At 56.2% G+C, this 24,732-nt stretch overlaps 4 protein-coding genes across 11 annotated transcripts; all 4 read right to left on the bottom strand.

The window, feature by feature from the left end:
* Positions 1–247: 247 nt before the first annotated feature.
* On the bottom strand, positions 248–6,221 carry IDO2 (indoleamine 2,3-dioxygenase 2). Of its 3 annotated transcripts, XM_010723137.4 has the most exons (11): positions 6,011–6,167; positions 5,137–5,232; positions 4,599–4,718; positions 4,387–4,505; positions 4,082–4,096; positions 3,456–3,555; positions 3,242–3,359; positions 2,982–3,033; positions 1,877–2,025; positions 1,014–1,155; positions 718–851 (listed from the first exon to the last, which is right to left on the bottom strand). In XM_010723137.4, exons 1-10 carry the CDS (start codon positions 6,107–6,109, stop codon positions 1,016–1,018), a joined length of 1,008 nt encoding a protein of 335 aa, XP_010721439.1. In that variant the 5' UTR covers positions 6,110–6,167; the 3' UTR covers positions 718–851; positions 1,014–1,015. The 3 variants fall into 3 exon arrangements, with proteins under 3 accessions (XP_019478196.3, XP_010721438.1, XP_010721439.1); XM_019622651.3 differs by lacking the exon at positions 1,014–1,155 and having other exon boundaries at positions 248–851; positions 5,137–5,228; positions 6,011–6,221; XM_010723136.4 differs by lacking the exon at positions 1,014–1,155 and having other exon boundaries at positions 248–851; positions 6,011–6,166.
* A 556-nt stretch (positions 6,222–6,777) lies between these two features.
* Positions 6,778–12,228, bottom strand: LOC104914240 (disintegrin and metalloproteinase domain-containing protein 32-like). Of its 6 annotated transcripts, none has more exons than XM_085208451.1 (17): positions 12,103–12,228; positions 10,866–11,747; positions 10,595–10,769; positions 10,351–10,416; positions 10,028–10,099; positions 9,745–9,911; positions 9,568–9,649; positions 9,263–9,426; positions 8,996–9,176; positions 8,778–8,867; positions 8,446–8,644; positions 8,183–8,288; positions 7,875–8,058; positions 7,585–7,665; positions 7,372–7,465; positions 7,137–7,281; positions 6,778–7,005 (listed from the first exon to the last, which is right to left on the bottom strand). In XM_085208451.1, the coding sequence occupies exons 2-17, from the start codon at positions 10,964–10,966 to the stop codon at positions 6,960–6,962; spliced, it is 1,953 nt and encodes a 650-aa protein (XP_085064577.1). In that variant the 5' UTR covers positions 10,967–11,747; positions 12,103–12,228; the 3' UTR covers positions 6,778–6,959. The 6 variants fall into 6 exon arrangements, with proteins under 6 accessions (XP_085064577.1, XP_085064581.1, XP_085064576.1 ...); XM_085208455.1 differs by lacking the exon at positions 12,103–12,228 and having other exon boundaries at positions 10,866–10,942; positions 11,285–11,591; XM_085208450.1 differs by having other exon boundaries at positions 10,866–12,219.
* A 42-nt stretch (positions 12,229–12,270) lies between these two features.
* LOC100548260 (disintegrin and metalloproteinase domain-containing protein 32-like) lies at positions 12,271–18,148 on the bottom strand. Its single transcript, XM_085242692.1, has 17 exons — positions 18,004–18,148; positions 17,415–17,479; positions 17,131–17,192; positions 16,591–16,669; positions 16,273–16,349; positions 16,008–16,200; positions 15,827–15,883; positions 15,607–15,678; positions 15,185–15,351; positions 15,019–15,100; positions 14,760–14,896; positions 14,131–14,542; positions 13,772–13,970; positions 13,524–13,632; positions 13,197–13,380; positions 12,884–12,964; positions 12,271–12,617 (listed from the first exon to the last, which is right to left on the bottom strand). Exons 1-17 carry the CDS (start codon positions 18,146–18,148, stop codon positions 12,483–12,485), a joined length of 2,256 nt encoding a protein of 751 aa, XP_085098818.1. The 3' UTR covers positions 12,271–12,482.
* LOC104914239 (disintegrin and metalloproteinase domain-containing protein 32-like) lies at positions 17,338–24,692 on the bottom strand. The gene is made up of 20 exons (XM_085242691.1): positions 24,689–24,692; positions 24,545–24,609; positions 24,285–24,346; positions 24,013–24,091; positions 23,857–23,933; positions 23,630–23,786; positions 23,316–23,420; positions 23,013–23,084; positions 22,750–22,916; positions 22,561–22,642; positions 22,302–22,438; positions 21,511–21,697; positions 21,211–21,300; positions 20,790–20,988; positions 20,528–20,636; positions 20,091–20,274; positions 19,913–19,993; positions 19,670–19,787; positions 18,442–18,589; positions 17,338–18,359 (listed from the first exon to the last, which is right to left on the bottom strand). The coding sequence occupies exons 1-20, from the start codon at positions 24,690–24,692 to the stop codon at positions 18,251–18,253; spliced, it is 2,232 nt and encodes a 743-aa protein (XP_085098817.1). The 3' UTR covers positions 17,338–18,250.
* Positions 24,693–24,732: the final 40 nt, after the last annotated feature.

Here is a 24,732-nt window from a genome sequence, read left to right as displayed (position 1 = left end):
AGTGCAAACTAATGTTTTGTTTTATCTGCTCTCTCCCCCACTCCTCACCTCTCCTGGGCTACCGGTGATGCTGTTGGCAGCTCGCACCCAGGCAGCTGCACAGCACCGAGTGAAAAGCAGCTTTCTGCTGCCACCTCGTGATGGCAGCGGGCTCTCAGCCGGGGGAGCATGTTTGGGATTCTGGGGAGTTCTAGGGCAGATGAGCGCCTGGGAATCGCCCCTGTAACGAGCCCAGCAGCACGGTTCGTTCCTAGGAGCTGCAGCTTTATTAAGCTGTGTTATTCCTGCAGCAGAGTCACAGAGGCCATCGGGTGGCACAATCCTGCCGGTGCTTTGGGGTGATGGATGGCAGCACTCTCCTCCCTCAGGCAGGCCTGTGTTCAGAGCAGCGTGGAATCATGAAATCCTGAAGAGGTGCTGCAGGGCAGGCAAGGATGCAGTGGAGAGGAGTGAGCTGAGACCTGCACAAGCAGGAAGGTGCAGCAAGCACCATGCCAGGCATCAGGCACTGATCAGCCCTTCTCTGGTGCTGTCCCTGACGCTCTTCAGGAAGATGAAGACGTGTGACCCGCCGGTCCCCTTGGCCTCCAGTGCAGCTGGGGGCTTGCCAATGGAACCAGCCTCCTCCTGCCTTGCCCTGGCCTTGGCCACAGCGATGTACTTGGTGACGATGGCGATGTGGTGGGACCTGAAGTCCACCAGTGCTGTGATGCAGTGGTTGAACGCCTCGCGGAGCCGCGGGTCTGCAGAGCTGAGGATGTGCTGCCGTAGGGAGGGAGCCTGGCTGATGTCCCTGATGAAGGCACGGTGGGGAGGGGGCATGTAGTCCCTCATCCTGTGCAGGAACGTGGCTGTAAAACACCAGCAGAGACATTGGGAGAAATGAGAAGAGGCGTTTCTGTAGGTGGAAATATTAGATTGCTTTTCCCCTTCTTGTTTGCCCTTGGAAGGCCTGCCTATGCTCTTGGGTTGGGGGGGGGGGAAGAAAAGTTAATGTTAAACCACTGGAGAACCTTTAGAAGTTGGTGTGATGTAAATCCAAGGAAAGAGGAGATGCAGAATGCTGAGTCCCTGTCCACAGTTCAATGCAAATGCTCTCCAAGAAGTTGACATTTGCTGGCACTGCTCCTGCCCTCTCCTCCTCCTCCTGGATGCCTATGGAGAAGGTTTCGCCTTTCAGATCCCTGAGCACAAGAGCATGCAGGGGCTGAGCCCTGCTGAAGGGCTGTGCTGGACCCTACAGCTGCAGGGTCTGTGGGGGACCCCAAAACCCCCAAACCAGCCTCCTGCTGACTTTTCCCTTCTGCCCCTGGCACTGAGTTCTGCTGTTCAGTACCAGCAAGATCCCTGCGCAGCTTCTTGTCCTCAGCTCTTTCCGAGCACATTAAATTAATTGAGAAGTAAACCCTTATTAGGTCAGCGCTTCATTAGCGTTGGCTTTAACCCTAAAAGGCAGATTTTAGCCTTTGCTCTCGGCATTTATGTATTATTTGCTATTAGGCTGGCTTTGCTAATTTCTGATAAACACATTCTGTTGTGGGCAGAGCGATGTGAATGGATGAGCTCAGTTACTGGCAGGGTGCTGGCGTGCTCCTCTCCTCAGCTCTGTACCCATATATAACCTCAGCAAAGAGCTGACGTGCAAAAAACAAAGTCTGTTCCTCCGGGAATTTATAGCAGCACGGAAGTTTGCCAGAGCCTGGTTTATGGACTTCCTCATATTATGTACTGGGGACAGCCAGAGGCAGCGGAAGGGTTTTGGAGGGCAAGGTGGGCTGCTGTACCTGCTGTAGGCACAATGGGAGCTGCACAACGGCCAATGGCAGTGGGTTGGTTGTGTGCAGTGCCTGAGAAAAGGGAGAAGTGTTGGACTTACTGCTCTCCTGGCTGTGTTGAATCCCTAGGAGTTCATCGAAGGCGTGGAGCACGGAGCTCTGTGCTGCGCTGCCTCCTGAGAATGCCATGGGTTGCTTGGAGACTCCTTCATAGAGCAGCCCGTGGGGCATGGCCGTGTTGTCCCTCCAGCTGCAAGACACGGACAGGTCAGCACAGACACGGACAGGTCAGCACAAGCAGTGCTGGGCTGCAGGAGTGACCCTGGGCTGGTAGATGAAGTGCTGCCTTCCTGCCCTCAGCCATGCATCACTGCGCCCTGAGAGCTGTCCTCAAAATGTGAGATAAATTTGGGAATAAACAGCACGTCAAGGTGCACTGCAAGGCCGTGGTGCAGGGAGAAAACCATAATGGTGTGTTTTGTTATGAGCCCCGGGGCTGCATCCTCATCCACTGCCTTTATTTCAGCAGAGAACAAGCCCAGAATGTGATTTCCTCCCTCTCATGAAAGATGCTCATCCCAGCAAGGCCGGGAACTGGGCTGCTCTGCTGCCTCCCCCTCTGCACACCATTAACTCACAGCCGTGTCACCCTGCTTGTGCAAAAATGGATAAATGCTCTCCTACAAATGGAAAGAGGAGTTATAATTTCAGAGCCATAATGTGCCTGGCACAAAAATATCTCCTGACCTCCTGAAGAATGCACCATTTCATGGAGCTTTCAGTGTTGGCTGCTGGAGCAGATTTTGCTCAAATTGCAGAGAAAATAGATTCATTATCGAATACCTTAATATTTTTAGTTCTCCCAGGGATGTATTTATAGTAACCCTTACTAGTGGGAAGTACTTATAAGCAGAAGGGAATTCAAAGACATGTTTTTCCAGGCTGATGACCATCAAGACAAGGTCAGCTCAGATTAAAAAAAAAAAATATGAAAGAAACATCATCAGGATGCATGGAGTCTTTTGACTTAGGAATGCTGAGAAATGCTGAACAGAAATAAAAATAGAAACCTTCTGAGAAGGCCAAGAGCAGAGTGGATTGTGATGCTGGCAGCCCTGCGAGGAGCTGAGGGACAGCAAATCCACGGCGCTGCGCTCTGCTGCTCTGAGCAGGTGATGTGGGTGGAGGGAAATGCACCCCACTTACCCAGAGAGGAAGATCCTGATCACAGTGTAAAATACTGCTGGATCCACGTAATCTAGGTGGAAAATAGACCAGAGGTGTTAGTGTGGGGAAAATGCAGGTGATGGCTCCTGCAGCAATGCTTCCCATGGGCTCCCTGAGCAGATGGGACCCCTCTCTGCTCTCAGAGCAGGGCTTGGAGAGGTGCTCTAAGGCACAGTGCATTTACACCGTGCATCCAATGAGCCCTGAGAGTGCTGTTACTGTGCATCCATTCCTAGTACCGTGCATCTGCTGCAGGGCTTTGTCCATGTCTCCAATGGCTGCTGCCAGCCCCTGCAGGGCTCGGTGCAGGCGCTCGTCATCAAGATGTTGGAGGGCGTGAATGGCCTGAATGGTGGCCTGCAAGGAGCAGAGAAGGAGAGCATGAAGTGATGGGCTAAGATGTGCCCTGAATACTTGTGGGGTCAGGTGGCTGTGGGGCTTGCAGCACCCTACCTTGATGCCAGGCACAGCTGCTTTCTCCACCAGGAGTGTGACGAGGATGAATCCGTGCAGGCTCTCTCCCCCAGGCAGTGATATGATGGGCTCCAGGTTCCTGCAGGGCAGCCAGCAGCTGTTTCCCTCTGTCCCTGCCTGTCCCCAGCCCTGACACCACGTGTGTGTTGTGCTCAGGGGCTGCAGCAGTTTGCACTGAGCACCAATGTACTGCTGCATCCCAGAAATGGGTGAGTGGTTTGGAGGATCTGCACAGGACTCAGCGTGCAGCTGCCACGCTCCAGTGCTGGGCCAGAGCATAGCTCAGTCCTTGGGGGAAAAACCTTCCAGGTGCAAAATGCCCCACTCTTCAAGCACAGGTAGGCAGAGAAATGCTCTGCTCTGCCTCTGAGGGATCCTAAACCCTTCCCTGGTAGCATTGCTCTGCAGAGGTTGGAGCAGTTGTTGTTCTGCCATGGTGCATTGCTGCTGTTGCAGTGGTGTCTGTGTGCCAAGGACTGAATTGTTTCTGTTGTGCGCTGGGAGAGAGAGGTTTAACCCAGCAGAGCCCTGCAGTGTGGGAGCACTATGCCAATTCAAACAAAACTAATGCTGTTAGAAAATAAATAAGCATCTTAAATACTTACTTAATTTCCAGAGGCCTGGAGGCATTTTGAGCATCGACAGCAAATACACATGAAAAGGGGGAGAAGCAGAGAGATAGAGAGATGTTATAAACGGTTCTAGCAGTGGGCTGTGCTGCATAGGATGCAAACAGGGTTGCTTGCCAGTGGGAGGATCCAGCCTTTGGCCACTTGCCCCCACGTGTACCATGGGGCAAAACCCTTCCCTGGCTCTCAGCCACGGGTCAGCCCCAGGCTGTGGTGGTTCCAAATGGTTGTGGCTGTGATGGGAGCTCTGTGCTGGACAGGAGCCGCGCTCGCCTGGTTACCCGCTGGGATCCTTCCTCCTCCAGTTGGCCAGGATGAAGTCTGCGTGGGTGAGGATGGGGGGCAGCCCCAGGGCTTGTGACACCTCCCAGAAGGGGACAGCCAGGTTGCGGGGCAGCACCTGGGGGGCACAGAGCACAGCACGGGGCTTTGTATCAGCTCTGCATCACTCCTGCAGGACGGCTGTGGCCCCCAGAGCAGGGGCTGATGTTACCTTCACGCTGCCCTCCTCGCCCTCCTGCCAGACGTAGCCCATGGTGAGGAAGCTGAGCACCAGGTGGGCCAGGTGCAGCTCCTCTCGTCCTTGGAGGTGTTGAGTGTTCAGTTGTGGCATCTGACAGAAAGACCCTCACGAGCAATGGGCAGCACACGTGCCTTGTGTGCTCCCAGCCCAGCAGTGCCCTCCTGGCACCTCGCCTTGCACACCCCAGCCCTGTGCTCTCCCTGTGGATATCTGTTCTTTCCCTCCCACCCCTTCAGGGTTTGCTGTTGATGGAACTGGTTGGGTTGCATGTGATGAACCCTGGTAACCCTTGGGATCTCGCTGCCCTGCATCACGAGGTGTCTCAGCAGCTGTGCAATAAGTTAGCTCTGTGCCAAATTAAGCCTTTGCTTTTGCAGGCACAAAAGTGACTGGTGCTAACCTGACCCAGTCAGAGCACTATTGGTTTGCTTTGCATTGACCTTTGCAGACCCGGCTGCATCAGATTGAAGTTTAAGAGCACTCCAAAGCTAGATGCAGTGACATGTACCTGGTGGATGCGTGCACGGAGCTGGTGGCTGGCGATCAGCTGGGGCAGCTCATGGGCAATGTCCATCCAAGGGCTGTAGGAGGGTGGCAGCTCTGTCTGGGGAGATGGCAGGAGGGAGAGCATCAGCACATCACTGGGGACCAGCGAGATACACAGGTCCATTCTGAGGCTGGGAGCTTGATCCTGCTCAGGGCACAGAGGGCTGGGAGATAAGCACAGTACCGGGCAAAGACTTTGGTTCATTGCAGGTTTACACTTGGACACAGCTGCTTCATCTTGGTTGGGCTGCAGTGCAAAGCAGCTGCAGGTCAGGGAAAGGGAGCACAATGGCAGTGCCAGGTGTGCACAGGGCAGTGCTCCACTGCATGGGAGAAGATTCTGTGGCAAGGGCCAGGAGCATCCATCCAGCCCTCAGATTGCAGCTAATGGCTCGTGTCTGGTTCCTCCACTTGTAATACCAGCCCGTGTGATTGTGAACTAATGGCCGATAAACAACTGTCTGCCTGTCCCTGAGAGCTCCTGCTGTAAGCTGTGCCTGGTGACAAATGGCACCGCTTGTAGCGCAGGAGATTTGCCATCTAAATTCCCTCCTCGTAAATCCACAGCCACTATCTGAATTGCAAAGCTCCTGCTCCTCTCCCCTGTGCCGTTTGCTGCAGCCAGCGTAATCATTTTTAAAGTGAGGAATTTGTCCTATGAATCTGCCTAAGCCAAAATCTCGCATGCATTCCCCATTGGTTCTATAAACGACTGTAAAGCGCTGCTAAGTGGCAACCCAACCAGCACAGCGCTCACCAACCCCAATATCTGCCTTTACTTTTATCTGCCCCAACTCTCCTTAGCACGCAGACCCGAGGGCACGGCCGTGTCCTACCAGAGGGTTGGGCAGAAGGAAGCCATACTCCTCGGAGAGCTGGAAGCGGCTCAGTGCCATGGGCTGTGGGCTCTCCTCCTTCCCGTCCCCGGCCTCCATCCCAGCTGGGACACTCTGTGCTGCCCTGCTTTGTGCTGAGCCAGCCCCGAACCTTGTCCTGGGGGGGTGCCTGTGGCCGGAGGGGCTGAGCAAACATGAGTAAAGGTTGCTGATAAGCAAGCGCTGAGCTCCAACCCCTGCAGCGGGCTTGGGGATGGGGCTGTGAGCTGTGCCCCCAGTATGGGGACATGGAGAGAAGCTCCAGCATGGCACCCCAATGGTGTCCTCCCTACAGGACAGGGGATTTTGTCCCTGGGGGAGTGGTGTGTGCACCAACTGAGTCCTCAGCCCTGGGTTTGCACAGTGCTGCTGATTTACGCGCTCATAACAGCCTCAGTGCAGCCAAGGTAAATTAAGGGGAGCCACAGCTGAAGCTGCTGCCATGCAGTAAGTGCTGCATAGCAGGGAGCAAAGCTCCCAGAGTCACATTTCATGTCGGTTGAGGATTAATCTGCATTTCCAGCTAACTTCTTAATGGCTGAACACGAGCTGAGGTTGTCATTAAATTCCCGCTGTCAAAGCACAAGGCTGTAATGATGGATTAAATGTGCATTAGTGGATGGCATGCTCTTCCCATGGCAACAGCTCCGGGACAGATGAGAGCAGAAGTAATATATGAAGGGAGCACCTGCACCCTGCCCTGCCCTGCAGGGATCACAGACCTCAGGCACCAGAAACACCTTTTATTGAACAACACACACAAGGACACAGCCTTTCAGTGTCCCTCAGACAGACTCCAGCCCCTTGCCCGGGGTCCATGCTGCTGCTGCTGCTGCCGCCTCCATTCACAAGATCATCACAAACACCCATGAATTTGGCAATATCCTTAAAGGCCTTTCCAGCTATGCTGCTATGCATCCGCTGTGCTCCTTTCCTCGTCAATGCTTTCCTCAAACCTACAGAGTGGGAAACAGAAGGGGGTTCCTGTAAGTGCCAAACAGCACTGCCTTCATCTCCCCATGCGGATGGCAAGCTCTGGGCTCTGCCCCTCCTGCCACCCACACCTCATGGAGGGGAGCAAGCTCACTTCTCTTCTTGTGGCTGCTCTGTGGACAGACACTGCTTCAGCTCCTTTCTCTTTATCACCACGAAGATGAGCCCAATGAGGATGGGCACACTGAGACACAAGGTGAGAAGCTGCCATGTCTTCAGCGAGCTCTTGTTCCAGGGGTCTGCAAGGAACAATTCCTTCAGCCTACAGCAAGCAGAGGGGAAACAGAGGGGAAACAGCCCCTCCTGCACTCACAGCCCTCCCTGCTCACCACCACTGGGACCTCCCTGGGACTCTGCTTTCTCCCGGCAATCCGGGGGCTTCCAGCCAACATCACAATGGCAATCCCCTTTGCTGTCACACACCTGCGTGACAGAGGGAGAGAAATGATTTCTATCAGCTGACCATGAACACATCCTCACGTCTGCAAGCTGCGGAGAGTGCAGTGGTTCCAAAACCAAGGACACGTAGCACTGTCACTTACACCGTGATCGTGGCATTTTCTCCTTATGTCACAACTGTAGTTCAAGGCAGCAGCAGACACACACTTCTGTTCCATGCAGACCTAAAGCACAAACACAGAGTCAGCTCATGATGGACACCAACACCCACCTCCTGCTTCACCCCATTCAGTGGCATTCATACTATTGATCTCAACTCGTTTGGGATCCAACCAGTGGAAAAACCACTGCCCCTGGGTCTCCACTGCTGCAGAAATGCTTCCAACAGCTCCTCCTTTTCACAGAAGCCACCCCACACCTCAGCACTGCTCACCTTACGGTCGTCACAAACGCTGCCATCCCTCACCAGCATGGGGTCCCTCTCTGTACGAGGCTGCATGTAGTCCAGTGTGACACACAGCACGTTCTGCATCCGCACGTAAACCACTGCAGCCCTCTCCTTGGTGAAGGGCACAGTGCCCAGGTACTCACAGATGAGCTTCCCGCAGCGGAGATCACTGCAGGCACGAGGAGCACAGGGCTTTGCAAACCATCCTCACCCTTCTGCTCCTCTCCGTGTCGCTCTCTGACACGGGAGGGCTCAGCGCAGCCACAGCAGAGAGGCATTTCCACAGCCCTCACCTCCAGGCACAGCTGTGGTAACCACTGTGATCAGAGCCGCAGTGCCCCATTCTGTCCCTTTGGCCATTGACTTCCTCATAGCAGGCCAAGGGTCCGTTTTTGGCATCTGCAAACACATACCATCACTTATAGACTGCCAGAAAGCCTCGCCCCACCTCGCAGCTGGGCATCATCACTGGGGCCACGTGCTGCACCCAGTGGTTTTGATTCTTGGCCCTTTATAACCCCTGCAGAACAGCTCCCCCAGCAGCACGCTGCCCCACCTTTGCCAAAGATCTCCTGGCACTGCTTGTCGGCTGTCTGGCACACTCCCCTGTAGCAGAAGGCAGTGTTCTGCCTGCAGGGATGCCCATCCATGACCCACAGGTTGGGTGCGCACTCCCCAGAGGTGCCATTGCAATACTCCTTCAGCTCGCATTCATCCTCAGAGCTAGTTCTGCACAGGGTGCCTTTTTTCATAAACTGGTAGAAAGAGGCAAAACGAGAGGAGCTTTGCACACTGCACACCCACAGACAGCAGCACAGGGTCCTGTTATGATGCTCTGCACGCAGGTCTTGCAAACAAGCAATGCAACACCACTGCAGCACGGCTCACCCTGCACCTGGAGCAGCACGGGCCCGACAGGCACTGCACCCCTTTCCTTGTCTTACAGCCCACGGTGCAGCACGGATCACGCCGGCATTCCTGGAAGCAGTGAGCACAGACAGTCAGGAGAGCTCATGCTGATCCCATAGGGATATGTGGACACAGCTCCCGGGGTTCCTGGCGTGGCTCTTCCCCAGGCACAGCTCCCACCAGGGCTCACCACCCACCTCTGCTGATCCACAGTCACAGGCTTCTCCCAGCTCCACCACTTTGTTGCCACACACGGGAGCTTTGTAGGACACGTTCACAAGTGGCCTGTTCAGGAGGCACTGCCCTTCTCCAGAGGTGAGAAAACGCTCAAAGTCTCTTATGCTGCAGTTGCTGAAGGCTTTGGTGCCAGCTGAGTGACTGTAAGCAGAGGGTGAGGTCTGTGCGCCGGGGCTCCACGGCCCTTCCCATCAGCAGAAGGCACATTAGGAGGACAGGAGCCTTACACTGCACTGCTCTGCATGATGCAGGTGGCTCCCACACAGCCACAGCTCCCGGGGTCATCGTAGCTCATCCCCAAGCTGAGCCCAAGCAGCTGAGCCACGGCCACCGAGAAGACCTCCAGCGTTGTGGCACGAGGGTACTGCGAGGGCACCGCAGCTGTGGGGCACTGCCAGCCCAAAGCCCCCACACCACAGCTCAGCACCCAGCAGAGCAATCCCTGCTGCCAGCAGCCCTCACCCTCCGGGTGAGCACAGCCCAATGCTGTACCCAGGCACAGGGCTACCCGCATGGACACAGGGCTCCATACCAAGGCTACTCCTCCAGCGCGGTCCTTGAGGCACAGTTTCCTTGCAGAGGATGCTCCCATGGAATGGGACTGCTCCCTGTAGCTGAGGACAGCACAAACCGAGCCCTATAGTGATGCTCTGCAACTACACCAACACTCCTATTCCTGTCATTCCCAGACCAGCCATCCCCTCCTTACACAAACAGGAATGTTATGTCCTGCAGCCGTGAGGTACGATGCGTGCTTTTCCACTCCAGAAATCTGTGCAGTAACTCTTCAGCAGCTCCCGTGGTTGGGATCTTGTTCTTTTCTGTCCAGAACTCCAGGGAAGTCAGCACTATGGTCAGGTTGAGGCGAGTGAACATCTGGAAAGAGGCAGAAACCGTGGCTGGTCGGGGCACCTTTGCTCCCCACTCTCTTTTGGTGCGGGGCCTTTTCCATCCCACTGCAGCACTTTTCCCACCCAACTGAAAGCACTCACGCTGTTCACGTAGCTGAAAAGCTGCACCATCTTCGTTGTCACCACGTATTTGTCTGCTCCCATGTAGTCGTACTGAAAGATGACAAATTGCAGAGCACAGGAGCACCCCGTGCAGGGTCTGCCCACAGAGATGCCACCACGCATTGCCTCCACACTGGGCAGCTCTCCCATTGCAGCCCCTGTTATTCCATGTCATTTTCCATGCCCACGGGAGCTGCTTCCCACCTCATGGGGCCTACCAAGCCCTGTGCACATTTCCTCTGATGTTCTGTGAAGGTTTTTCCTAGGGAAAACAATTTAAGATGGAGAAGATGCAAACTCACCAGAGCTTTGTCCAGAATGACATGCATCTCCAGATACCGAGGGGACCTAGGAACAGCTTCCTTCGCCTTGAGAAGAACAAAACAAATTAAACAGCAACAAAAATCCCCATACACATATTAACAGGGAGTCATTAACATTTGAGGGACTGAACAAATGCAGGAACAAAACCCAGCTGCACAGCTGGAGATCTCCCAGGTCTACGGCATCACTTCACCGAAGCAAACTGCCCCGAGCCGTGCTCACCGCTCCATCCCATGGTTGTAGGGACACCTCTGCAGCCCAGGCGAGGGAGCTGCTTCCTCCCAGCAGCTGCGTGCCCACGTTCTCCCCCTCCATCTGATAGACGAGGTGCTGATACCCAGATGCAGCCTCCAGAGGCTTGATCCCATAGCTGGTGTTGGCGAGCTGCAGGATCCCACTGCAGGGTGAAGGTGTAGGGCAGGAATGGCTCTGCTGCAGCACTGCCAGTCCCCGTGTTTGTGCTCCTGCTGTCACAGCAGGGCGGGCAGCTTACCTAAGCCCGGAGCAGGTGCTGAGTGCCACGAGTGACCCTGGGAAACCTTCCACGTAGCCCTCATAGAAGCAGTCGCGCTGGAAGCAGTGAAGCCGCACCATCAGCACGGTGTGGGGAGCAGCAGGGAGCAGAGACAGCGCCGGGCACCAGAGCTGAGCGCTACCGCGTGTGGTCCCGTCCCATCCCCGCAGGTTCCGAGGAACGAGCACCGAACCGACGGCATTTGGTGGCCGCCCCTCCCGGCTTCAGCGCATCGCCAACTGAGGTTGCGTGCGCTCCCCCGGGGCGGAACAGCATCCCGAGGAAAGCAAGAGGCCCAGAGCCTTCCGTGCAGAAGGGAAGCTGCACCGCTGCTGCTCCGGGTGTCACCTCCAGCCCTGCCCAAAGCCGTCGGGAGCAGCGCACGGCCGCACCGTTACCTCCAGATGCGCGAGTTCGGACTGCGCGCCTCCGTCGCGGCCGTCGGTGTAAATCCGGACCTCCTCGGGCAAGAAAACACTGCGCACAGAACAGACGGACCCTCCGCGGTGCCGCTCCGCTCCGCTCCCCGCCGGGGCCGCCCCCGTTCGCCGCCGCCACCCCCGCTTACTGCTGCCGCAGCCGCACGGTGCGGGGACGGCCAGCGATGGGGATGCTGAAGGTTCGGACCCGGGGCCGCCCCTGGGCCGCTCCTCCCAGCAGCACCGGCAGCAGAACCGCCAGCCCCAGAGCCGCCCGCATCGCCCCAACGACCGCCGGTTGCTTCAACGTCTTTATTGCTCGCGTGAGTCCCTCGCGCAATGCTAGCCACGCTCCGGCTCCGGCTCCATCCCCGCACGGCTGCTCTGGCTGCTCCCGCTGCTCTCGTTGCTCCCGATGCTGCTGATTTCCCCGCCGGTGGAGCTGCAGGAACAAATGGGGGCTCAGCACGGGGGTCTCGGCGCAGTCCAGTCCCTGCTCTCACACCCCACCTCCAGCCGGACCGACTGCCGGACCCCATCACATCTCCATTCCCAAAATGTGTGCATCCCAAAATCTGTGCCCCATTATTTTGGGTTGGGGACACCGGCACGGAGCACATGGTGATGCCCCGAGGGGCATCAAAGATGCCTGCCCTGTCCTGGCCCTGCTCTCTCACGTTCTCTCTCACTCTCTCACTCCTTCACAGCAGGACAGATGCGTTGCTTTCCAGCTGTGACACCTATAGCTCCTCCTGCATCTAACTTTTCCCCTTCTACACTTTCCTTTCCCTTGGTACCAGCAATTTCTCCCAGGCCTTTTATGCAGACAGCCAGCAGGGTGTCATGGAATACATCCTCTGGATCTCAGCTGCTTTCCAGGAGCTCCCACCGATCCCTGCTCACCTCTCACCCACTGCAGGAACAACCCAACGTTAACTCACTCAGCAGCTTCCATCTCCCTCCTGGCACAGCGCCGCATCAGCCGGTTCCACTTCATGACCAGGATGACGATGCAGATGAGGATGGGGATCAGGAGGCAGAAGCTCAGCAGCAGCGCGTTTTTCAGCATATCCTTCGGAGAGACCTTTGGGGAATGGCCTGGGGACAGAACCACACAGCAGCCCCAGGTCAGTGCCAGGTGATGCTGATGAGAGCCCTGGGGCTGCTCGGGGCTCCCCTACGGGCACTCACTCTCCATTTCCCGCAGCCTCTGCCCGCTGTCAATGCTGCCACCCAGCGCAGATCCCTGAATCCTGCAGTGGGGTGGGTTCCAGCCTGGGTGACAGTGGCAGTTTTTCTTGTTATTGCACACCTGCAAATGCCAGAGTGGACAGGAAAACACCCCGTTTCCAGTTTTCTGCTAATCTACATGAGCAAATACACCATGTTCCTCCATCCCATTTCATTTTGGTCTTAATTAAAGTCTCACTTAATTTGTCCCACACTGCTGCATGATGATTCTAGAGGATGAGGACCCCCAGGTTTGGCCAAGTCCCAAACACCTGGCAATAACCTCTCGCTCCTCTTCAGCACTGAGCAGCACAGCACCACCTCCCCAGCAGCACTGCTGTCACTTACCCCGTGCCCATGGCATTTTTTCTCTACGTTGCAGTCATAGTTCAGAATGGAGTGTGGGTGGCAAGTGCCATTCATACACACCTGCAAATACAATAGGAAAAAAACCCTGCTGGGCACTTTTTTATCTCCCTTCATCAAGCTGGCCATTGCTCTATAAAAGATCCCTTGGTCTGAGGGACGATTAGTAAGCCAATGGCACAGGCAATAAGCAGAGACCACCTTTAAATCATACTGCAAAATAGCAGCTATTTCTAAAGCTGTTACACCCTGTGATAATGGTACATCATTTCCATGCTTGGGAAACATTTCTTACCTTTCCAGGACCACATTTTGTGCCATCCTTAACCAGGAAAGGATCTGCCTCAGGGGGTGCATCCATTACATCGAAAGACACGCACAGATGTTCTTGCACTTGAGCATAAATCATGGCACCCTTTAATTTGGTGAAGGGAACTCGATTTGGGTATGTGCAGATGAGCTTTCCACAGCCCAGATTCCTAAGAAATTCATTAGCACAGCAAAGGGAGAAAAAAGTCAGTGTGCAGAACACAGCCACGCCGCAGCAGTGTGAGATCTTTGCATTAAGTGTTGCTTGGGAAGTGAAGGGAAGCACCAACCAAACACACTGTGTTACACCTACAGCCAGGAGCAGGGCTGGTACCCATCCAGCAGCCGATTACCGCAGTTCCCAAACCTATCCTGATGACTGTTGATTTCTTCATAACACGCCAAAGGGGCATTTTTTGCACCTGGAAGTTTGGAAGCAACAAAAGAGAAGCTCACACAGATGTGCTGCATTTAGCATAGATCAGTTCTTTAGATTAAAGGGACCCGTTGCCAGGCGTGGGGGGGTCCTGGCCCCAAAAGCACTGCGCCAGGTGCCACTACCTCTCCCATAGAACTGCTGGCACTGCAGCTCAGCAGACTGGCACTGCCCATGGTAGCAGTAGCCGGTGTTGTGCTCACAGCTGTGCCCATCCTGCACGTAGACGTCGGGGGGGCAGAAGGCGGAGGAGCCGTTGCAGAACTCGGGCAGATCGCACTGAGCGTCGGCGGCGGGACGGCACAGAGTGTTGGCAGCTTTGAACTGGGATTAAACACCAACTGCTCGCTGCGGCTCTGTGAGCACCACACCCCCATCCCGTCCATCCTGCAGGTGTGGGGCTGAGCTCCCATCCAGCATTTAAGCCTTGACGTGTTCAGCGTGATGCTTGCCTTAACTCCCAGCAGGGACTCGCACATCTCACCTGACATTTTTCACAGCACAGTCCCAAGGAACACTTTGTGCCGGGCTTCAGCTTGCACTGCGTAGTGCAGCACACATCTTTGGCACACGCCTGCAAGCACACTAGGAACTTTTGCTGCCCGCTCCCCACTGCCTCACTGCAGGATGAGTGCTGGCCCCGTCCTGCTGTCAGGGAGCAGGACAGGGAGCAGGGCAGGGATCCCAGCCCCACAACCATCCCCACCCCGCTCACCGCATCACTGCCACAGTCGCATTCCTCATCCTGCTCCACCAAGCCATTACCGCAGATGGCAACTTTGGAGTCGGGGTGCGCCTGCAGGGGCCTGAGGAAGGTGCACTCTCGGTTATGCGACAGGAACTGCTCCAGATCCGCAGCGCTGCAGCTGCTGAAGGTCTTTGCCCCACCGATGCGTCTGAAAGAAAGAGTGGACCTCGGTGGTTGTGTGCTGGCACCGCCACCGCTGTGGCACTGGGCAGCATTCAGGAACATCTTGCTTTTGGAAAGGAAAGGTATTGCTTTTCAATAGTGAAGCCTTTATCCTTCCAAGCAGGTATCCCTGCACCGCCGCCACATCTGCAGCAGAGCCTCTGCTGCGGGTATCTGTAACACAGGGACCCCCAGGCACTCACATTGCTGCCGATTCCATGACACAGCTGTATGTGGGGCAGTGGCAGCCCCGGCCATCATCAAATCCCATGCCCATGCTGCGCCCCAGCAGCTGCGCCAGGAGGACGGAGAACGATTCCAGAGTCACGGCGCGCTGCAGCTGCAGGAGAGCAGTGCTGTTGGCTGTGGCATGGCCTGGCCACATCCCCCCATTCAGCACAGCCCTGTACCACAGCCCCATACCACAGCCCCACAACACAGCCCCATATCACAGCTCCATACCACGGCCACAGCACCGGATTCATCATAGAGGCACAGCGTCCCTGGAGTGGTCACACCCACAAAGTCAGCCTGGTCCCGGTACCTGGAACACAGCTCTGTGCAATGCCCAATGATCCAAAGCACAAAGGTTTAGCAGCTCACTGCTCTTTGGTAGTGGCTTTCTTACATCAGCAGGAAGGGCACTTCGTAGGGCCGCAGGATTGCTCTTCTCCTCTTCCAATTCAAGAAGCGCAGTAGCACCATTTCTCCAGACCCTGTGGTCTGAAATTTGCTCTTGGTCTTCCAGACGTCCAGGGAGGACAACCTCACGGTCACATTCAGGGCGCTGAACATCTGGAAGTACAACGAAAGAGACGACCCACATGTCGGGAAGGGAAGAGACCGCGGCCGTTCTGCACGGAGCACCATCGCCCCTCAGTGGAGCATTTCGTTACAGGACAATACGGCACCAAAGCGATTTTAGGGACTGGGAGTAATCCCAGCACAGCACTGTTGAAAGCAAACACGAGACAAAGCCGAGCAGCGCCGAGCTGAAGCCAACCAGCAGAATTCCCACTGCAGCACACAAAGCACACAGGTGAAACTCACGCTGTCGATGAAGCTGATGAGCTGAATCACCTTCCGTGTCATGATGTATTTGTCGTCCCCCAGGTGCCTGTACTGGAACACAGGGATGCACCATGGCTATCGGCAGTGCTGTGATGGGCTGACGGCCACGGGATGGGCACAGAGCGATGTGGGACCACTGCAAAGCTCTGCAGGAATGCAGAGGACAACCACAGCCTGGAGTTGGCTGCACCAGGCTTACCAAATTCTTGTCCAGAATGACATGCAGCAAAACCTCCCTGCGGTGCTTTGACAGAAGCTGGAGGAGAAAAAAAGCTGGTCATTGTTAATTAATCTATCCATGTAATTGAGACGCAAAGGGTGCTGAGCTCTGACAGACCCAGAGATGCCGGTGTTGGGTCAGTCCCAATGACAGCACTCACTTTCAGAGCTGGTTGTGCTTTGTCAGAGCTGCTGTCAGCCGCCAGCGCATCCCTGCTGCCCCCAGGGTGGTCGTGTGGGAGCAGAGCCCCAGCTGCAGCCCCACTGCCCAGGGGATAAACCACGTGCTGGAAGGAGGGCGAGGAGCCCAGCGGCTCGATCCCATAGCTGGCGTTGTGGAACTGCAGAAGGCCCCTGCAGAGGGCACAGCATCAGTCTGTGGGCAGCGCCGGGCAGCACTGAGCACAGCAGCACTGTGCCCCATACCTGAGCCCCATGCATGTGCTGAGAGTCACTGCTGAGCCAGGAATGCCCTCGATGTAGCCACGGTAGTAGCAGTCGCCCTACGGCAAAGCAAAGGGAAGCCTCAGCACATCCAAAACCTTCCCAACGATGGCTCTGATTGTGTATCTGCATAGACAGCTTTCTGTTCCACCCCGGCACCTCCTGCATGGTTTAGGATGCCAGAAAGTGGAGAAAGAAAGGAAACTCCGCTCTCCTGTAATAAGGAGAGACAGGTCTGAAAGCACTGAGCAGGAAGGCCACCCTGCAAACTACCAACAGAGGGAAGCTAGCTGAGATTACCTTGATATAGGGTGAATCAGAGCGCAACGATCCTGTCTTGTTGTATGTGTAAATGCTGAAATCGGCAGGTAAAAAGAACCTGGAACAGAAATACAGCAAAACGCTCTGAAAACACCCAAGGAAATATTTATCTGGGATTTCCCCAGCTCAAACCAACTGCTGCAGCCACACTGCACGTGGATGGAGCCCACGGTCCTTGCAGACCCCAAGCCACTGCCATTGGAGTTGCAGGCATGAGCACCCCCAGCCCCCCAGTGCAGCCATGGGATGGTGGCAGCAGGTTGGAATCGACAAAACAGAATCACAGAACGGCCAGGGTTGGAAGAGATTTCAAGGATCACGAAGCTCCAACCCCCTGCCACACGCAGGGCCACCAACCTCCACATCTCACAGCAGCCCAGGCTGCCCAGGGCCCCATCCAACCTGGCCTTGAACACCTCCAGGGATGGACGGGGCATCCACAGCCTCTCTGGGCAGCTGTTCAGCACCTCACTACTCTCTCATAATAAAGAACTTAAGAACAGGATGGAATGAACTCACTGCTGCTTGAGGTGAATGGTGTACAGCCTCCCTTCCACTGAGAGAATGTAGGACTGCGTGTCCTTGCGTGGGCAGAAAAGCAGAGAAAGTGAGAATTAGGAAAGGGAAACAAAACACGGGGAGCAGCTACAGAAGATGCTGCCAACTTCATCACCCACGTTGGGACAGCTCAGCATCGCTTCCCAGAGCTGCACTGTAAGGGCTGCACACTGCACTCCTGCATTGGTAGGAATGCACACACACACACACACACACACACACACAGAGAATAATTTGATCAGTACCGTCTCTCCAGTTGTGTTTGAGAGCACCCTCTGGGGAACTGTGATGTGCAGAGGCACTTGTGAATCTAAAGAAACGAACTGGATTTAGTGATCACCGCAGATGAACAGCACCTCCTGTGGGCATCTGCGAGCTGCGGTTGGGTCCATGCACAGCAGGAAAGGCAGCTTTGCACGGGTTGTGCCTGCAGAACTTCACCTGTGCTCTGCCTCGCGGCCATGCAGCACCTTTTATGAAGGTTAAACCAAAGTTCATTTTCCACTTCTGGACCCGAGCCCGGCAATATGAACCCTGAGCAATGGGGGCACGAGGGGAGGCTCCAGGTCAGCTCACCTTCTCCAGAACACATGGAGCTCACGCTCACTGTTTATTGTACACAAACATCTGCTTCAGGAGGAGCTCAGCTCTGCCCCAAGCCGCGGTGCTGCTGTCCCCGAACCGAACTTTGCACATCGGGCACAGCAGCACAACTCGTGCTCAACCCGGGCAGCAGAAGGGCTCTCTGAGCAGCTCAGTCCCCGGCAGCAGAGCTCAGCGTTTGCTGAGAGCGAAGCCAACCGGCACGGGGTCCTCCCAAGGACTCCTCCTTACAAAGCCCCAAATCCTCATCCCTCTGCCCACCGATCACCCGGCGGGTGAACTCCGAACCGGGACCCCCACCCGCACAGCCCCGCAAAGGGCCAGACTCACGCAGAACGGCCAGCATCGCCAGCAGCATCACCAGGAGCAGCTCCATACTGCGAGCCCTCCGGTAACGGCCCCACCGTAACGGCCCCTCCGTGCTCCCCCTCCCCGCATCCCCAGGACAGAGACGCGGTCGCGCGGTGCTCCCAACGCTTTATTCGCTCCCGCTGCGCTCCGCCGCGTTCCCCTCCGCTTCATCCTCCTCCTCCTCCTCGTCCTCCTCCTGCTCCTCCTCCGCGTCCTTGCTGCGCTCCTCGGCGATGCTGCGATGAACGGAGAAGGAGATGTGAGCGCACGGAGCGGCTCAGCCCCGCCCCGCATCGCCCCGCACCGCCCCGCACTCACCACTCTCCGCTCTCGATCTGACGGATCCGCAGCTGCCGGTGCAGCAGCAGCAGCAGCAGAACCATGGGCACGGCGGGCAGCAGCAGGCAGGCGGCCAGCAACCCTGCCTTCCTCGCCGCGTTCTGATGCATCCGGTGCTGGTGGGGCCCTGGGGCAGAGAGAGAGTTAAGTTGTTTGCTATGAGAGCGGTGAGGTGCTGGAACAGCTGCCCAGAGAGGCTGTGGATGCGCCGTCCATCCCTGGAGGTGTTCAAGGCCAGGTTGGATGGGGCCCTGGGCAGCCTGGGCTGCTGTGAGATGTGGAGGTTGGTGGCCCTGCGTGTGGCAGGGGGTTGGAGCTTCGTGATCCTTGAGGTCCCTTCCAACCCTGGCCATTCTGGGAGGATAGGGAGGCCCTTCAGAGGGATCTAGATAAGCTGGATCTCCAGGCTGAGGTGAACGGGATGAGGTTCGACAAGGCCAAGTGCTGGGTCCTGCACTTTGGCCACAACAACCCCATGCAGCGCTACAGGAGGCTGGATGACTGCAAAGAAGAAATGGGCCTGGGGGTGTTGGTTGATGCTGAACATGAGCCAGCAGTGTGCCCAGGTGGCCAAGAGAGCCAACGGCATCCTGGCCTGCATTAGAAATACTGTGGCCAACAGGAGCAGGGAGGTGATCATCCCTCTGTGCTCAGCACTGGTGTGGCTGCATCTTGAGTACTGTGTTCAGTTTTGGGCCCCTCACTACAAAAAAGACATTGAGGAACTGAAACGTGTCCAGAGATGGGCAGGAAAACTGGTGAGGGGTCTGGAGCACAAGTCTTATGAGGAGTGGCAGAAGGAGCTGGAATTGTTCAGTCTGGAGAAGAGGAGGCTCAGAGGAGACCTCATTGCACTCTACAGCTTCCTGAAGGGAGGTTGTGCTGAGGAGGGGTTTGGCCTCTTCTCCCAGGCAACAAACAGGAGCCGAGGAAATGGCCGCAAGTTGTACAGAGGAGGTTGAGGTTGGACATAAGGAAGAACTTTTTCTCTCAGGCACTGCAATGGCTGCACAGGGAGGTGGTGGAGTCGCCGTCCCTGGCAGCGTTCGAGAGGCGTCTGGATGAGGAGCTGCGAGATCTGGTTTAGTGCTTGTGGTAGCAGCGGTGATGGAGGGCGGTTGGACTGGATGATCTTGCAGGTCGTTTCCAACCTTGCACTTCTATGGTTCTATGGTTCTGTGATTCTATAACCCCACACTGCACTCACTGTGCTGCACCAGCTGCACACCACTGTCCACGCTGCCCCCGACACGCGACCCACGCTCACGGCAGTCGGGCGGTTTCCATCCTGGATAGCAGTGGCAGTGCCGGTGGTTATTGCACACCTGGGGGAGATACGGGGGGGCAGAGGAGCTTCAGGTCAGGCACAGCTCTGCCCAGGGCTGCCCACCATGGTGTGATGTGGGTAGGGAATCCCCCCGACAAATCGCAGCCCCGCACTGTTGCTCACTCCGTGGCCGTGGCATTGGGTTTGGATGCTGCAGTCGTAGCCCAGCACGGAGTGAGGGTGGCACGTGTTGTTTATGCACACCTGGAACATCACAGTCAGAGTGCTCAGCTCAGTGCCCCACGTCGGAGCAAAATCTTCAACGCATTTTAAATAAAATGCATATAAAATATTTTCCTACCATTTCGGAGCCGCATTTTGTGCCCGGTGGGACCAGCAGAGGATCCTGCCTTGGCGGTGCCTTCAGGAAATCCAGAGATACACACAGCTGCTCCCGTACCTGGGCATAAACAACTGCAGCGCTGTCAATCTCCAGCGGGGTGCTGTGTGGGTACGTGCAGATCAGTTTGCCACAGCGAAGGTTCCTGTAAAATCAGCCTGCATGAGATGGATGTGTGGACATGGATACGGACAGACGCTGCGTGGTGAAACATCAGCATCCTTCAGCCTCACAGCTTCAGTGTGGAGAGGGGCTGCAGTGCTGGCAAGGAGAACGCACACAGTGCTGCGTTTATTGCTTCACACAGCTACAGCATTGATGCTTTCCTGCTCTGCACAGCCCGAATTAAACCCAACAGTGTGCTTTTAGCAGGGAAGTGCCCTTCCCCAGCTGCTTACCTCCACGCACAGGCCTTGTAGCCGTGCCGGGGGTGGTACCCACAGTGCCCAAATCTGTCCCTCTGGCTGTTCAATTCCTCATAGCACACCACAGGAGCGCTCCTCGAACCTGCACGTTTGCCAGTAACGTTGGTCATAACACACAGCCCTCAACAGCTTCCTAATTCCACAGGCTGCACACAGCAGAACACAAATCCCAGTCGCTGCCACCACCCAGCATCCCACCACCCGCCGTCCCCAGTGCTGCGCCAGGTGCCACTACCTCTCCCATAGAGCCGCTGGCACTGCAGCTCAGCAGACTGGCACTGCCCATGGTAGCAGTAGCCGGTGTTGTGCTCACAGCTGTGCCCATCCTGCACGTAGACGTCGGGGGGGCAGGAGGCGGAGGAGCCGTTGCAGAACTCGGGCAGATCGCACTGAGCGTCGGCGGCGGGACGGCACAGAGTGTTGGCAGCTTTGAACTGGGATTAAACACCAACTGCTCGCTGCAGCCCGTGGCTTTGGGGCATTGCACACCCCCAGCAGTAACACCTCCCCCAGTAACATCCATCCAGAATTTAAGGGAGCTGAGCTGGAAATCCCCACCCGGGAACCACCTCAATTGCACTGCAGCAGTTTGTCTCCATCCCTAAGAAATGATATTTCTCCGACAATCGATGATGGTTACAAGATCAGAGCCTTACCTGACATTGTTCACAACATAGCCCAGAGGAACATTTCACTCCTGGCTTAAACACACATCCTTTAGTGCAGCATTTATCCTTCGAGCATGCCTGAGGACACAGCAGCACCACATTACACCACATTTTTGTCCCCCCCCCATCATCAGACCTTCTCCCCTTTTCACCCCCCACAACGCAAATCAAACCAGAGCACACAAAGCTGCCGTCATGATCGATGCCAGGATCCGAGCACAGCCTCGCACAGCTCATTGCTCTGCCTGGACAACACACAGCTCTGTCTGGTGATGCTGCAGTGCACACCTCGGTGCTGCCGCAGTCGCACTGCTCGCCTTGCTCCACCACGCCGTTACCGCAGATGGGTGCACGGCGTGGGGAGGAGCCCCGCAGTTGAGGGCTGTGCAGGAGGCAGCGCCCTGCATCACGCCTGAGGAACTGCTCCAGGTCTGCAGTGCTGCAGCTGCTGAAGGCCTTCGTCCCGCTGATGTGTCTGAAAGAAAGGATGAGTCGTTTTGCTGGCACTGCCACTGCCGTGCAGAGCTGAAGGGTGCAAGGCGACCTCATTGCAGCCTTTCAGGACCTAAAGGGAGCCTACAGAAAGGAGGGAAATCAACTCTTGGAAAGGGGAGATAACAGCAGGACAAGGGGAAATGGTTTGAAGTTGAGGGAGGGCAGATTTCAGTTGGATGTCAGGGGGAAGTTGTTTGCTGTGAGAGCGGTGAGGTGCTGGAACAGCTGCCCAGAGAGGCTGTGGATGCCCCGTCCATCCCTGGAGGTGTTCAAGGCCAGGTTGGATGGGGCCCTGGGCAGCCTGGGCTGCTGTGAGATGTGGAGATTGGTGGCCCTGCACGTGGCAGGGGGTTGGAGCTCCATGATCCTTGAGGTCCCTTCCAACCTTGGCCATTCTGTGATTCTGATGGGGATTGGGCAGCATTCAGGAACATCTTGCTTTCAGAAATAAAGCTTTGCTTTTCAATAGCGAACCCCTATTTATCCTTCCTCCCTTCCGAACCAGATATCCCTGCACCGCCGCCACATCTGCAGCAGAGCCTCTGCTGCGGGTATCTGTAACACAGGGACCCCCAGGCACTCACATTGCTGCCGATTCCATGACACAGCTGTATGTGGGGCAGTGGCAGCCCCGGCCATCATCAAATCCCATGCCCATGCTGCGCCCCAGCAGCTGCGCCAGGAGGACGGAGAACGATTCCAGAGTCACGGCGCGCTGCAGCTGCAGGAGAGCAGTGCTGTTGGCTGTGGCATGGCCTGGCCACATCCCCCCATTCAGCACAGCCCTGTACCACAGCCCCATACCACAGCCCCACAACACAGCCCCATATCACAGCTCCATACCACGGCCACAGCACCGGATGCATCACTGCGGCACAGCGTGCCTGGAGATGTTGCCACTGTGAAGTCAGCCTGGTCCCGGTACCTGGAACACAGCAGCTCTGTGCACAGACCTTCCTGTGACTCCCTGCAGCTGGGGAGCTGGGGGCTGAGTTCTGCTCATCTCCAGTTATTGCGGTGTTTTGGTCTTACACAAACAGACAGCTCACGTCGTGGGGCCGCAGAGCCAGGTGTGACTGCTTCCACTGCAGGAACCGCTGCAGAAGCTCATCTGCTGCCCCATCCGTTGGGATTCTGTTCTCCTGCATCCAGAGCTCCAGGGAGGACAGCACCACGGTCACATTCAGGGGATTAAAGATCTGAAACGCAGCAGCAGCAGTGGCTGCTCACACCTTGGTCTCAGAGCAGTTAAACCTCTGTGTCAGCCCGAGGGGCTGCATCTCTGCCAAACTTACACTGTTCACAAAATTGAAAACCTGGATCATCTTCTGTGTCACAACGTTCTGGTCTGAGCCCAAATAGTTGTACTGAAAAACAGCATGAGACATGAAAATAGGCGAGGCATGGCTTGTGACTGCACAAGACAACATTAAAATGTTCCCCATGCCCATCACGTAAGTGTGAGCTACCAGTGTACCTTCCCCTCCTGCAAAACCCTCAGCACAAATACCACCCCAAAGGGAAGCCACGAATTAGTGGAAGCTGGAAATGGCACAATCAAAGCAAACACAAGTAGGAAACAGCTGCTGCTGACTTACCAGAGCCTTGTCCAGAACTGCATACACCTCAATGTACTTGGGCAGCTGTGCTGCATCCGATGGTGGCTGAAAAGAGAACAGCTGGATGCTCTGTATTCCTACATCCTAGGAACTGTGTCCCTGAGCCCTGCCATGTAAATCTCAGTAATGTACAGAGCCACTCCAGCTCGGCAGCTCCTCGCTTGTTAGACGAGGCAGGAGCACAGTGACCACCCGACAGCTCATTGCAAGCTACTGCCATCACTGCCCAGCCAGGCTGCCCAGGCACAGAGCCCCACAGGGCACAGCCCCACAGGGCACAGCCCCACGCTCACCTCCTGCAGCCCTCTTCCTGCAGCCCCGGGGTGGCTCTGAGCAAACAGGAACCCCACCGTGTTCTCATTTCTGAGCCGATAAACGAAATGCTCAAAGATGGGAGAGGAGCCCAGAGGTTCGATCCCATAGCTGGTGTTGTGGAATTGCAGCAGACCCCTGCAGGGGACACGGTGCCACTGGCAGTGCCAGGCACGGTACCCCCTACCTGAGAGCTTTGTGCCCATACCTGAGCCCTGCACAAGTGCTGAGGGTCACTGCTGAACCAGGGATGCCCTCGATGGAGCCACGGTAGTAGCAGTCGCCCTACGGCAAAGCAGAGGGAACTCTTTTGAGCTGGGGAGTCTCAAATGCTGGTCAGCAAATAATAACAACCCAAGCTTACCTTGATATGGGTCGAATCAGACATCGAGGATCCTGTCTCATCTGACATATAAATCCTAAAGTCCTCGGGTATAAAGAGACTGCAGAAGAAGAGTGTTAAGTCAAACACTGCAGCATTACCCCACACTCCCTGCAGACCCCAAACTGCTGCCATTTGGGGCTGCAGCCACAAGCACCCCCCACCCCTTCCACCCCAGCGGGGCAATGGCAGCTTCACAGTGCCCACAGGTGGGAATTGCCCCGTGCCAGAACAGCAGGGCAGGTCCAACTCACTGCTTCTCGAGATGGATGGTGTACGGCTTCCCCTCCACCGTGAGGATGTAGGACAGCGTGTCCTTGGAGTGCAGAAAAGCAGAGAAGGGGAGAATTATAAGCAGAACAGCAAAGCACAGAGAGCAAGGAGATGATGGAAGCTCAACCAACTTCAACGCTCCCCGAGGGGCAGGCAGGGCCCCTCACCCGCCAGCACATCACCCCATCACCCAGCCACTGCACCCACCCACCCCTGCATGGGTAGGAAGGGAGCACTGTACCGACAGTCCTGTCACATTGGGAGGCAGCTGCACTGGGGTTGTGATCTGTGACAACGCCCGTGGACCTGGGGAGAGAGCAGCAGAGCAGCATCACAGCCAGCAGCATCACAGCACGGCCCCACAGCTGTGCAGGGGAGCACTCACACATCGCAGCCAGCAGTGCAGCTCCCAACATCAGGCACGGCCCC

This window comes from Meleagris gallopavo, chromosome 24 (assembly GCF_905368555.1).
Source record: "Meleagris gallopavo chromosome 24, MGAL_WU_HG_1.1, whole genome shotgun sequence".
Taxonomy (NCBI): Eukaryota; Metazoa; Chordata; class Aves; order Galliformes; family Phasianidae; genus Meleagris; species Meleagris gallopavo.
Note: the sequence above shows the minus strand (reverse complement) of the source record. Positions and strands in the feature narration are given on the sequence as shown.